We start from the raw sequence: 13,688 nt of genomic DNA, 5'->3' as shown, positions 1-13,688 counted from the left end.
ATAGCATATAGAATATAGTGCTGCAAGAATGGATAGTTACAGTGTGACTTAAAAACAATGTGAGCAGTCAGTAAGAAGAGAAAAATGATGTGTACATAATGTGTATAAATGTGAGTACATTATGTGGCTATCTACAAGCACAAATGCCCGGAATATAAAAAAATAATGCAACAATAAAACAGAATCCATTTATCCATTTAATTCATTTAGAATTTAGATTAAAAGAGAGCTCAAAAGAAGGGTTGGGACAGGGGTGGGGGTGGGGGCCACTGGCTTTTCAGAGTGTGGAAAACAGAGCTGACACATGCAAGAATTCTTGTCATTGCTTTGAATGTATATACTAGTTTGGAATGAGTGTTGATTGATCCTGAAATAGATAATTATACAAAAATGGGGACAGTGTTTAACAGTTTTAATGGTTATTCATGGTTATATATACATATACATATTCTAAATAGGTCTACAGTTCAAAATTCTGTAGAAATATTATGGAGAAATCCACCATAGTGTGATGAATAAAATCTGAGTGGGTTTAAGGATTATGTCATAATTTCTATGTCATTTGATGTCTCTGTTACACGTTTGTAAAGTAAGTCTGTCTTTTGGTTTTCTTGATGTGCAGGCTATCATTTTTTTGTATTATAATTGTGTACTCTCAATTCATATATTTTGGAATTTGTCAAAAAAAAGTCAATACTTCCGGCGAGGGCATTCAAAATAAAAGTTTCAAAAAGATTTAAGAACGAAGTCCTGGTGGTTGTATAGTGATCACGTGGTTATGGTTCGTCGGCGTCGTCGATCGTCATAGGTTTCCGGGACACTTCCGCTTCGAAAGTCGAGGAGTAACCCTGTCAAACGGCCGAGCAGTCCACAACAAACAGCAAAGAGGCAACTGTAAGATAAAAAGGAAGAGACGATCTCCACGTAAACAGTAAGGACAACTATTTGTAAGGTTATAAGCAATTTTGTTAATATTACGCTAACACTAATGTATTAATTTGTGGGCTAAGTAAGTGAAGCTAATTGCTGAACAACAGGTGTGCCAAATTAGCGTTAGCTCGGCTGCTCATTCGGCTAATTGTTATCCAAGTTAAGACAGCCCGATTTCAGTAGATAATAGTAAAATAGCATGTCGTTGCACTAATGTTAAAGTTCGCCTCTAACCAGTAACGCTGGCTACTCTAAGCACTGCTGTCAGCTCGTGTTTGCATTGCTCCACCATCGCTAATTGGCTCTTCTGTTATGGTAGTGTTGCTGGATCAATACCTTGTAAAAATGACAAAGGTTTTGTTTATTCTAAGCAGCTACTTGTAGGCTTTCTGACTTGTTTGGCTGTAATGGGTGAAGCCTCTGTAGTCAGGTGATTGTACCACCTGTCTGACGTGTTTGAGCGCCTCTGCTGTTAATTATTGAGCTAAATGCAAGGCGTTTAAAAGGTGTAGTTGCTTATGCTTCCAAACCTGCTTTAGTTACATGTACACTCAGTGGTGATGGAGGTCTTGTAGTCGGTGAAGCTTACTACAGCTACAGGTCACATGCTCCCCTTTAATCCAAACATAAGCCTTGTGTGGTAGTTTTTTACAGCAGGGGGTTATTATACTGCTTAGCTGCAAAGCATAAAATCTATACCTTTTAGTTTTAGCTAAACGCTCTTTAAGAGGTGCTTTCTCATGGCCTTGGCTCTTAACCTGTGTTTTATATTTACAGCAGAAATGAGGTCCTCTTATTGTGTTGCAGTAGCCCAGATCAAACTCTTTGACCATAAGTGCATTCTTGCACTGATCATGAGATCAGCATGAGGCCTGGCTTTTTTATTTCTTCTTTCTTAAAAAAAAAAAAAAAAAAAAAAAAAAACTTGGTACACTGGTGTTAAACTAACACCTCACTGTTAAAGGCTTCCTCATTAGTGACAGAGAAAAGTGCAGAATGTAGAACTGTTAAGGTCCACTACATTTTTTTTTTTTTTTTTTTTTGCTTTAGCGTTCTCTAATCTTTTATATTTGTTGAGGTGATTTGTGGATTCACGGGTGCTGAGTGCTCACATCTTGAAGCAACATGGGAGAGCTCTTCAGAAGTGAAGAGATGACGCTGGCTCAGCTCTTCCTCCAGTCGGAAGCTGCCTACTGTTGTGTCAGTGAACTGGGAGAGATTGGGATGGTCCAGTTTCGTGACGTAAGTCTGTTTTTTTTAATCAAACTTCTAAAGCATTACTTTTTATTATCTTCTACTATCTGAAAGTCGCATTAATTAATTATTACCGTCATGCATGTGGTGACGTAAACAACATCATTAGTGGCACTATTGAGAGAGTGGATGCCTTCTGCATCATGTGCTCACAGCTGACCCTCATACGTGCATGAGAAAAGCCATTCCTGACAAGTCCTGAGGGAAGCTTTGTTCTTGAGCGTAAGATGGACAGTAACACAGAAGCTCTGTGCATCAGCATGTCTTGTATCATCAAATTGTTTCCATTAGTTTAAGAAACTATACCCATTACAGAGTTTAGACTTAACAGAATATATTAAGTCTAAATAGTGTTTACAAAAACCTGCATTATGGCAGCTATTGGTTATATTCTTTTAATTGAATTGTTTATATTCGTTGAACCTTGTGTGTTTTTCCTTTGCAGCTGAATCCTGATGTGAATGTGTTCCAGAGAAAGTTTGTCAATGAAGTACGACGATGTGAGGAGATGGATCGTAAACTCAGTGAGCGCTCTTAAATGTTCATTTTTCTATACCAAACTGCATTAGTTAAGTTTCCACCCCTTAAAGTATTAAAATACAGTTATATGAAGATGGTAGTTCATTATCCAAGCTTTACCATTCACTTGTATGCCTTTTTTTAAACACCTTCTGAAAACCTTCTTTTACATTTCTCTCATAGGGTTTGTGGAAAAAGAAATTAAGAAGGCTAACATCCCAATACTCGATACAGGAGAGAACCCAGAAGTTCCTTTTCCAAGGGACATGATTGACTTGGAGGTGATTTTTGTTTCTTAAAGATAAGTGTAAGTGCTGTCATCTGCTACTTCAGTCAGCTCATAATCCCTCTCATTGTTTCTCCATAGGCCACATTTGAGAAACTGGAGAATGAACTGAAGGAAATAAACACCAACCAAGAAGCGCTAAAGAAGAACTTCCTGGAACTGACCGAGCTCAAGCACATTCTGCGTCGCACACAACAATTTTTTGATGAGGTCAGCTTAACTGCACACAGGCCTATAAAACAGCAGCACTCCAGCCTGTCGGTATAACACTGCCATAGCCAGAAAGGGAATTGTGACTTTTACATTTACAATCTCCAACTGTAAATCAAAAAGAAGCAAATATTTAACTAGTAACATCGGAAGAAGCAAATTGTTAAATGGCTTTTGTTTTGTATCCAAGAACAGGCTATAGTGAAAACAATACTTAACTTTTAGAAATGTATTTATTGTGGCAATTGGGAAGTCATTGATGGCTTACAGTCTGCTGATAGGCTGCCTGGTATGGTCTTTGTTTCATACAGACGGAAGCACTTATTGCTGTTATTGACGCTTTGGTAAAGCAGTGTTTGCACTCATGTCTTTTTATGGCTGTTCACATGCTGACCCATTTACACAGGCTATTCACAGTAGTTCCTGTACATTAAACGCCCTGCTGTTTAGTACTTGACACTGATTTCATTCCAGGCACTTTGTTCATTTGCCAGACTTAATCCTTGCTTTTTCACCTTTGGCCAGCACCTATTTCACTTCACTGCCTTTGAAAGCAAACCTGGCTGTTGACTTACCACGTTAGGTCATCTTTTACAAGTTATTATGAGGTTTGATGAAGGTGAATCATTAAGCCAGATAAAAAGATGTTCAGCCATTAACTGGAGTGAGAAACCTTTTTTTTTTTTTTATTAAGCTCCCATCTGAATGTCAACGTTGCTGTAAATAAAAGCAGTTTGAGACATTTCATGGCAGTTTTCGTGTGTCTGTGTGTGTGTGTACACTGTAGAGAAATGATTATGTTGCTATTGTTACTAATGATTTGTTGTCTGTCCTGTAGATGGAGGATCCCAGTTTACTTGAAGAGTCATCCATTCTCCTGGACCCAAATGAGCCCGTTAGAGTGGCTCCTCTCAGGCTAGGGTGAGTCTGTTTTGAAGTACTGCACAATTTAAATACCTCCCACAGATGAGCTCTGATTGCCCCTCTTAGTCAGGCATCCAAGGTCACCTAAAGCAGAAATCCATGCAAAATCTATCTGCAGTTCAGAATTCCTTCAGTCCACACCCAAAAGTGATTGTTTTAGCTTTCTTGTCTTTGAAGTTAATCAGAGGGTGTTTATATTCCTTTATTTATCTTTCTAACATATTCTATAGATTTGTTGCTGGAGTCATTGGCAGGGAGCGGATTCCCAACTTTGAGAGGATGCTATGGAGAGTTTGCAGAGGTAATGTGTTCCTGAGACAGGCAGATATTGAAGATCCTTTGGAAGACCCAACTACGGTAAGTGCTGCTCACAAATGAAACAATTGTGAAAGTAGTTGAGATGTTTGTGTTTTCTAACTTAACTTGGTGATGTTTCCACAGGGTGATCAAGTCCACAAATCTGTCTTCATCATATTTTTCCAAGGAGACCAGCTGAAGAATCGAGTGAAGAAAATCTGTGAGGGGTAGGTGAATTTGCATTTCTACTGTTAATGAAGTGTCGTTGACCAATAGATTTTTTTTGCTTACTTATTAATGTGTTTCTAGATTCAGAGCGACACTGTACCCATGTCCAGAAACCTCACAGGAGAGGAAAGAGATGCTTGCTGGGGTGAATGCTCGCATTGATGACCTGCAAATGGTAAATACACATACTCAGAACTGTCTTACTAACACTGAAAAGCAAGCTTCATTTGGTTGTTTCTTTTTTTTTTTTTTTTCTCATTTTTGCTCTGTCAGCAAGACATTTTTTCTTTGTCATGAAGACGTTACCACATTTCCTCCTCTTGCTCATGAGGATGTGAGTTATTTTCTGTGCAGAGACATGTCCTTTAACAGGAAACCACGTTTTTGTTTTTCTTGTGCGAGTAGTGCAGTGTGTTTCCTAACTCCTCATAGCAGTTGTCTACTCCCAAAGTGGCTCAAGGGAATCCCTCCTTCCTTTTGCTTTGCACATGACACTCCTCTTGGTTTTTGACCATGTAATGTTACAGCAGGTAAAAGAAGTGTTGAACACAAATCAGTTTTCATTTTCTAAGTAAATGTATATCTAAAGGGGTTATTGACATGAAATTCTCACCAGATGTCAGTAACAACCTATCCATTTTATACATAAAAAGAAATGAAACCATAGATGTCCATAAAGTGTAATAATGAGAAATGAAACAGTAGAAAAGGTTTTGAGTACATGAAGAAAGAAAGGTATAAAAAAAAAAAAAAAAAAAGCATGGAAACTTATCTTAGAGTTGGAAAACAATCCTGCCACTTAGTTCAAATTAATGTTAGCTAGTTCAATCCCAGCTGATGACCTAAAAGACGTTGTCTCATTACCAAGATGCCAACATGTCATGATGGGTAAATCCAGTGAGCTCTCTCAAAACCTTTGCAGCCTTATTGTTGCAAAACATACTGATGCCATTGATTACAGAAGAATTTCTAAACTAGTGAAGGTTGCAGTGAGCACTGTTGGGGCCATAAAGTAAAAAGCATAATTAGAAGAGTTGTCCAAGAGCCAAGGACCACTTGTGGAGAGCTATACAAAGACCTGGAATCAGCAGGTACAATTGTTTCAAAGAAAACGATAAATAATGCACTTGACTATCGTGGCCTGTATGCATGCTCACCACAGAAGACTACATTGCTAAAGAAAATAAGCCTGTGAAATACTGACAGAATGCAGTCTGGCCAGATGAGACCAAAGCTGAACTCTTTGGATGCCATAATACACACCATGTTTGGAGGTCAAAAGGCACCGCTTACCATCCCAAAAACACCATACTAACAGCGAAATTTATATTATTAAAGGAAGGATTAATGGGAAAATGTACAGAGACTTTTTTGATAAAATCCTACCTGAGCAATTCATGTGACCAGTTTCTCGATATGAAATATTCAACAAATCTCAGTTCAAGCATGTTCAATACTTTTATTTTTCCCTGTGTTATTTTTTTAATTATTACACTATTTTATGTTTATTTTTAATACTTATTTTACCCACTGTACATGCAGTGCTATGGGGATTTTACATCATGTTACACAGACTCGGGTATCACTGAGGTCCCACATGCTACTTCACTCTGTCAACCTGATGTGTCAGCACAGTTCAAGTGTCATGTACTTGGATATTGATGAAACAATGACAGTTTAAACCACAGGAAGTTAAAAAAAAAAAAAAAACTTGCACAAGACAGTTGCTTGATACTCAACATGCCCTGTGCATGACAAATCAATGGATACTTCTTTGCTCCTCTGCATGCTGGGGGAATGTGAATCTCTGTGTTTGTGGATTATGCTTGTTGCTACTTGGGCATGAGATCCACGTAACAGAACGGCATGTCAGTGTTGTCTCAATAGCAGGCAAGAATTTGGGTGTGGGAGACAACAGAGATAGATATGAGCCTTCTCTTTGCTAGTCATGGGCTGGGCTTTTAATCTCAGTCATAGAGCAACATACCTGTGAATATTCTGTCTCCCTTATGGGAATCCCTTAATGGATTAGACACCCTGTTGCTCTTTAGCATGACCTTTTTTGCTCACCATTTATGCCAGTAAAAGGAACGTCTGATTCATTTATACTATTTTTGTTTTCTTTCGATTCTGTTTAATATTACACAGCCCTAATGTTAGATTTTTACCTTCAAGGTCATCAAAAAAAATTATAGTAATATTGTGATAGATATAGAAACTTGAAAAAAATTATTAAAATGAATCAGTAGTTTCATTAACCGTGTCCTTGGTTTTAGTAAAATGATTGCATTCGAACTTGAAACTAAATGAAAATAAATGTGTATTGAGGTGCAGAGATGTGTGTAACCTTTACTGTACAAAACCATACGCACATTTACACTGTCTAGTTGCAAGGTATTATATTTCACACACCTGTTATTGTATTTTTATGAATGGTAAATGTCAGTGAAGAACATGACAGTTTCTAACAATTATATTCAGAAGTTTTAATAATGGGTCTGATTTGGAGAAAGGCACCACCATTACACTGATGCAGTTTCTGCTGAAACATGATGGCAGGAATGGCTGTTGGCTTTCTGTGTGACTTGTTTTTAGAGAGTCTCATTGACATTCATAGATTTATTTATTTATGTGGCCAAAAGAATTCTTCATGATCTCACTGATCATGTCAAAAAAAATGTATTGCTACTGTGGCCATCACTGCTCTTGTTTGTCATTAAAGGTGCTTAACCAGACTGAGGACCACAGGCAGAGGGTCCTGCAGGCTGCAGCCAAGACAATAAGAGTTTGGTTTATCAAGGTGAGGAAGATGAAGGCCATCTACCACACCCTCAACCTGTGCAACATCGATGTCACTCAGAAGTGTCTGATTGCTGAGGTGTGGTGTCCCATCTCAGACCTGGACTCCATTCAGTTTGCCCTGCGTAGGGGGACGGTGAGTAACAGAGGAGCAGTTTATATTTGGTGTAAACTAGCCAGTCAGGTTTTTACAAGGAAGATGATTTCATGTTTGAAAAAAATCAGTTTCTACTAAATGTTTTGGGTTTTTTTTTTTTTTTGTTTGTTTTATGGTTGAGTCCTTTTTGCTATATTGTCTAGTTCTACATGTGGTGTAACAATAACAAGAACTCGTTATGGCTCTCAGCACATGATCCGATTCTTGGAATAGCTAGTTTTGCATTGTTCCAGGCTTGATGATCTAAAGTTAGGACTTTTGTTGCATGACATTCATATTTTTTTTATTTTATTTTTTGGTTTTAGGAGAAGAGCGGCTCTACTGTGCCTTCAATCCTCAATAGAATGCAGACCAAACAGACCCCTCCAACCTACAACAAGACAAACAAGTTCACCTCAGGCTTCCAAAACATTGTGGACGCTTATGGAATTGGCAGCTACCGTGAGATTAACCCAGGTAAGCAAACTATGAATTCTGTGTGTTAATGCCCAGCTGGTTTGTGTGGACCTTTTTGTATAATGTGGCAGTAGGTTTCTATAATCTGTTTACTCAGCTGCCTTAAGTATTGAGTTACAGACAATTAAAAGGCTTTTACTTCAGCTCCCTCATCAACCATTATCACCATGTTGGAACATTGTGCATGTTTCATTCATTTCTTTCTTTCTTTATTGACATACTACACCACCCTCCACCCTTGTATGATGCCTGCCTCCTTGTCTCCAGCACCATACACCATCATTACGTTCCCCTTCCTATTTGCGGTTATGTTTGGTGATCTGGGCCATGGGACACTCATGACCTGTGCTGCTCTATACCTTGTGTTAAGAGAAAGCAGACTGATGGCACAGAAGAATGATAATGAGGTATGGATCCCATCATTACCATCTCATTAGTCCTAAACCATCCCTTGTCGATGACACACAAGCACCGATTCCACAGGACATCGTGCATTTTATTTTCACAGTTTCCTTATGAAAGTTCAATATCTTTTTGTGACAGATATTCAACATGATGTTTGGGGGGCGCTACATAATTCTGCTGATGGGAGTCTTCTCAATGTACACTGGCATTATTTACAATGACTGCTTCTCAAAGTCCCTAAATGTGTTTGGGTCTGGATGGAGTGTCAGACCAATGTTCAATTCCAGAGCTGGAGGCAACTGGACGTAAGTGTCACTGGTAATAATTGACAAGAGCTTTAACACAGGGACTTCTTTTTTTTGTTCAGTATGTAAGCTCAAAAATCTGATCTCTGTCCTCATTCTGTTCAGGGATGGTACACTTAATAGCAGTACAGTTTTGCAGTTGGACCCAGCAGTTGATGGAGTCTTCAATGGGCCGTACCCCATTGGCATTGATCCAGTAAATCATTTTGTTTTTAATCTTTTGGAGCTCCATATTTATACATCTATGTCAGCTATTTTGTCTGTCAGTTACAAAAAAAATCCACAAAAGTCAGCAGTCATTGGCAGACATAAACTAACCTGAATACTCGCATAGTTTATAATTCGTAATTGCATTATGTCTCAGATATGGAGCATTTCTGTCAACAAGCTGTCATTCCTCAACTCCTTCAAGATGAAGATGTCTGTTATCCTGGGGGTAATTCACATGCTGTTTGGAGTCACGCTAAGTCTCTTCAACCACCTGTGAGATTTCCATACCTATGTATAATTATGCATTGATTCTTATGTTTTTCTTTTTGAATTTGTGGACTTCTAATATTCTTTTTGTGGTTTTCCTCAGGTATTTCAACAAGCCCCTGAATATTTACTTGGGTTTCATTCCAGAGATTATCTTCATGGCCAGCCTGTTTGGCTACCTAGTCATTCTGATCTTTTATAAGTGGGTCTCCTATGGTGCACGCACTTCCAGGGATGCTCCCAGTCTCCTTATTGCCTTTATTAACATGTTCCTGTTCAATTACAATGACCCCAATAATAAACTATTCTACAGAGGACAGGTGAGATCAGCATACTTGCAACTTTCTTTTTGTCATGAATGAAGAGATCCATCTAACTGTCCTTATTTTTTTTCTCTTGTACTTACTTTCCACCTTTTTTTTGTAGATGGCCATACAATCCCTTTTGGTGGTAATCGCCTTGGCATGTGTCCCCTGTATGTTAATAGTAAAAACTCTGGTTATGCGAAGACAGTATTTGTGGCGGAAGCATCTGGTAAGATAAAACAGTCCGCGCTCACAGTCACTCAATATACTTTTATAATAGATTTAAATAGATTACCTCATTACGTTTCACTGTGTTACAGGGTACACAGAACTTTGGAGGAATCAGGGTGGGCAATGGGCCCACTGAGGATGAGGCTGAAATCATCCAGCATGACCAGCTCGCACAGCAATCTGAGGATGAACCTGAGGTAAAAGATGTGTTCCCACAATAACACTGAAGTCAAACATCAAAAGTTAATGTCTTTTTGTATTACAATAATTGCATACAGAGCATAAGTAACAACAGGACAGCAGCTTGCTGGAGTAACTCGGGAGAAGCACAAGTTAAAGGATCTTTTCACATCTTTGAATAATTTAGTCTTTCAACCTTAGTTGGAGACAGAAACTTGATGCCTTGTTTTTCCATTTCCACCCTTACTGTCAACATCAATAATGAATACAGACATTATGGATCCATTTTCTTGTAATTCCTGCACAGATTTAACACAACCATGAACAGATGGCGAGTAGTGAGTTATTTTACCTGGACTTCATAATTTTACTTATGTAATCTGATTACTCGTTTTATTTTAAGATGATCTGAAAGCACAGTGTGCTCATTCGCTAATGTTGGTTTCACTCGATTCTCCTTTTAAATAATTAACTGGTTTCTCTTGTTACTTTCCTGTTTATTGACGTTTGCCTGTCCGTGTGTGTGATGTCAATAACCAAGCGTTGCCTTTTGTCACCTGCTTTCAAGGCCTGTGAGGAGGAAGAGGTAGGACAGGAGCTCATGCTGCACATCCACCTGCACCCTATCCCCTCATGTTAATATACATGTCTTCAAAGTCTTTCCTTTACTGCCCCTGCTTTGTTGTCAACCATTGCCTGCTGCTACTAGTTGCGTCTGAATGTTTGTCATTGTATGGTCCGGTCAGGGACTTCTAAATGTATTCTATTGAAAATGGGCAGGGATTCGTCATGTGGCGGGTGCCAGTAGGCCAGTGCTTCCCTATGGTCTTGGTGATGTGCATGAGGCATCAGGAGGGCAGCTGACTCTTTGGGTTCACAGGTTCTTATGATGATGATACCTCTTTTTATTTTCGGGGTTGATGATCTATAACAAAAAATGGCTTTTCTGTCAATTCCCTCAATCATTGGTGACACATTAAAGCTGACTTCTCCTCTGTGGACCTCAGGACCTGTTGTAGAGATGTTGTTTTCTACTTTTTTTTATTTTTTTATGCTGAGTAAATGAAACCACTAACTTTTACCCACAGTTTAACTTTGCGGATGTAGCAGTGCATCAGGCCATTCACACCATAGAGTATTGCCTGGGTTGTATCTCCAACACTGCTTCCTATCTGAGGCTTTGGGCCCTCAGTCTGGCTCATGCACGTAAGTCACTTCACCTGCAGTATTCAGTTATTTAGTAAGAGAAATGGCTCACTGTATTAACACCTAAATGCTTTGACTCTCAAAGGAATCAGAATAGTAAAGTTGGTGTGTATGTGCTTTCTTATTCACAGAGCTGTCAGAGGTGCTGTGGTCCATGGTGATGCGCATAGGCCTTTATTCTCGCAGCCTTGGAGGCTTCATCCTTCTGGCCATAGTATTTTACCTCTTCGCTGTTCTCACAGTTGTTATTCTTCTCATTATGGAAGGGCTGTCAGCGTTTCTGCACGCATTGCGACTGCATTGGTAAGTTTAGTTTTAATGTTGTTTTTTAGGATTTGTATATGTATTTGCTTGGGTTTGATATTAAACATACACTAATACCTTTGTGAAAACTTGTTAGTGTTGAAGGATAGGACTCCTTAAGGCAAATTACTGTCATTGCTACAAAAGCAAAGCTCTAGCTCCACCTGCAGGCTACAATTAATGTCTCAGTGACCATCCCAAGTGCTCAAGTTAACAAACTGGTTTTCCAATCATCTCTCCTGGCCTCTGTCCTGGAATAAGTCTGCTCTTGTCAATGTGGTGCTGTTCATTTATGCTCTATGTGTGGCATGCATAACAGTCTGTGGCTCGGCACCGATGAGCCTTTGTTGCCTCCTCATAAATGTCTTTGTCTGGCTTTGCTGAATGTCACGCTGGTTTTATAGTTCACCGGCACATTCACAGAGCACGTCTGTGTTGCAGCCGGCCTTCACGAAATTGTCCTTTCCACAGGAATGCTGGCTGAGCGTGCTTTCACAAATTGTCTTCATGGACAGTCTGTTTACATTTTAAGCGAGGGAAACTAAACGACCCCTCCCCCAATCAAAATATTTTTATTTCCAGTGATATCTGGAAACCATGTAATTACTGAACATCAAACTGACAAAACTGATACGCACAATGTGCAATATGTAATACTACATATTTCTTCTTGCCACACCAGACGGGCTTTGGAATGAATGCTATCCATGGCAGCTAAAAGGTCATCCAGCCATCACTGAGCATTGGCCTTTTTTAAAAATAGACCCTGATCATTTTCCTGAAGGGAAGAGGCTTAGGTGTCTGTCCCAGGATGTAGACATGAGCTTATGCAGGTGTGTGCAGACTGTGGAATGAAGAGCAGGGGGCATCAGCCGCTACTGCTCTGCTCAGCATTAACCAAGCTGCCAACTATCGTCACTGTATGCACGACAAGGTTATTGTATGAAAGTATATATGTCTTTTTTTCAGACTGATTTTTATTGATTTCTTTAATCGTAGGGTGGAGTTCCAAAACAAGTTTTACTCAGGCAACGGCTTTAAGTTCCTACCTTTCAACTTTGAAAGCATCCTGGACGGCAGAGCTGAAGACTGAACAAATCCTCTTCCTCTGTTCATGCCTCTAATCTGTTGAATTTGTGTGGTGGTGAATAGTGATATTTTTTTGTGTGATGCAGTTTCCACCTACTTGTTACCATAGTTACATAACTACTACATACTATTTACTTAGTCACTCGTCATCGTGTCTTGTGTTTTAAACTTCCCACTAGAATTGGTATCTGGAATATGTATTCAAACATAATTATTTATTCATTCCTTAATAGCCTTGATTCTAATCTGTTGTCTTCTTTTAGTCGGGCCTTTTTATTTTATGTTTTATTTAGTTAAATGTTATTTATGCATTTGGGTTTTTTTCTCCCTTTATTGCACTGCAACTTATGTACCATATACACCATGTTTAAAGTTCATATCTGCTGCTGATGGATTTAGGGGATGACAGACTTGTTTTCTGATTTTCTTGTATGTCTTCGTATTGTTATATTCTAATTTTCTTTGCTTTTCAGAATCATTTCTCAGTCAAAACCTTGTGCACTGCACAGCTCATCTATTTGGTTTAATAAGAAAGAAAATGCATACTAACCTCACACAGAGCTCTATAGCTCTGAAGGGAATGTTAACCAGTTCTTTGCAAATGAAAAGACTTTTTCATCCATTTGAGCCATTGATATGTTTTGTCTCTGTTCTCTCTGACGATCTACGTGACAACAGGGGAATCTATAGGTGTCCTAGTAGGTGGATTTTCTGTAGAAATGTTGCACTGAAATCATTGCACATTATCAGTCTCACTTTAGATTTTGGGTCCTGTATTATGTTTTCATTTATGCTCAGTTGTTTTTGATTTGACACAGTTAGAAAGCAGTAAGAACCACATACAGCAGACATGATCTTGTCAGAAAGGATTAAGCATCACACGAACAATAAAGTGGGAAAGGCTTTAAAATGTGGTGTTTGGCTTGATTTTTGCTTATCTTACTTTCTGCTGCAGCAGTAGAGCAAAAACAAAAAGGTAGCACTTTATTAAGTTTGTTAGTAAGTGCTTAGGTCATCATTTATATATCATTACTCATCCTTAATATGCTATTTATGTATGTTTATCCATCTGTTACTGTTACACGATATACAGCTATAGCTATCACTGCTGCTACATCACTGCTAGT

General features: G+C 38.8%; 1 protein-coding gene across 3 annotated transcripts; it reads left to right on the top strand.

The window, feature by feature from the left end:
- Positions 1 to 774: 774 nt before the first annotated feature.
- Positions 775 to 13,471, top strand: atp6v0a1a (ATPase H+ transporting V0 subunit a1a). 3 transcript variants are annotated; one of them, XM_086289760.1, is made up of 22 exons: positions 775 to 931; positions 2,009 to 2,172; positions 2,630 to 2,708; positions 2,887 to 2,984; positions 3,071 to 3,199; positions 4,038 to 4,120; positions 4,354 to 4,480; positions 4,565 to 4,647; positions 4,730 to 4,823; positions 7,371 to 7,583; positions 7,910 to 8,060; positions 8,328 to 8,467; positions 8,604 to 8,770; positions 8,876 to 8,966; positions 9,135 to 9,253; positions 9,351 to 9,567; positions 9,674 to 9,781; positions 9,873 to 9,980; positions 10,532 to 10,549; positions 11,052 to 11,169; positions 11,301 to 11,472; positions 12,472 to 13,471. In XM_086289760.1, exons 2-22 carry the CDS (start codon positions 2,056 to 2,058, stop codon positions 12,563 to 12,565), a joined length of 2,526 nt encoding a protein of 841 aa, XP_086145886.1. In that variant the 5' UTR covers positions 775 to 931; positions 2,009 to 2,055; the 3' UTR covers positions 12,566 to 13,471. The 3 variants fall into 3 exon arrangements, with proteins under 3 accessions (XP_086145886.1, XP_086145885.1, XP_086145887.1); XM_086289759.1 differs by having other exon boundaries at positions 10,505 to 10,549; XM_086289761.1 differs by lacking the exon at positions 10,532 to 10,549.
- The last annotated feature ends 217 nt before the right edge of the window (positions 13,472 to 13,688 follow it).

The sequence above is a fragment of the Aulonocara sp. 'chitande type north' Nkhata Bay genome, linkage group LG4, assembly GCF_057382095.1.
Source record: "Aulonocara sp. 'chitande type north' Nkhata Bay isolate Kocher_YH1m ecotype deep benthic linkage group LG4, A_spYH_male_GT1.1, whole genome shotgun sequence".
Taxonomy (NCBI): domain Eukaryota; kingdom Metazoa; phylum Chordata; class Actinopteri; order Cichliformes; family Cichlidae; genus Aulonocara; species Aulonocara sp. 'chitande type north' Nkhata Bay.
The sequence above is the reverse complement of the archived record's forward strand: the minus strand, read 5'-3'. Positions and strand labels throughout refer to the sequence as shown.

Excerpts from the sequence above, each read along its gene's own strand:
- atp6v0a1a (XM_086289759.1), top strand. The coding sequence starts at position 2,056 with ATGGGAGAGCTCTTCAGAAGTGAAGAGATGACGCTGGCTCAGCTCTTC. Across the intron at positions 3,200-4,037 it reads CACAACAATTTTTTGATGAG|ATGGAGGATCCCAGTTTACT; the intron begins GTCAGCTTAACT and ends TCTGTCCTGTAG. Across the intron at positions 11,170-11,300 it reads CCTCAGTCTGGCTCATGCAC|AGCTGTCAGAGGTGCTGTGG; the intron begins GTAAGTCACTTC and ends TCTTATTCACAG.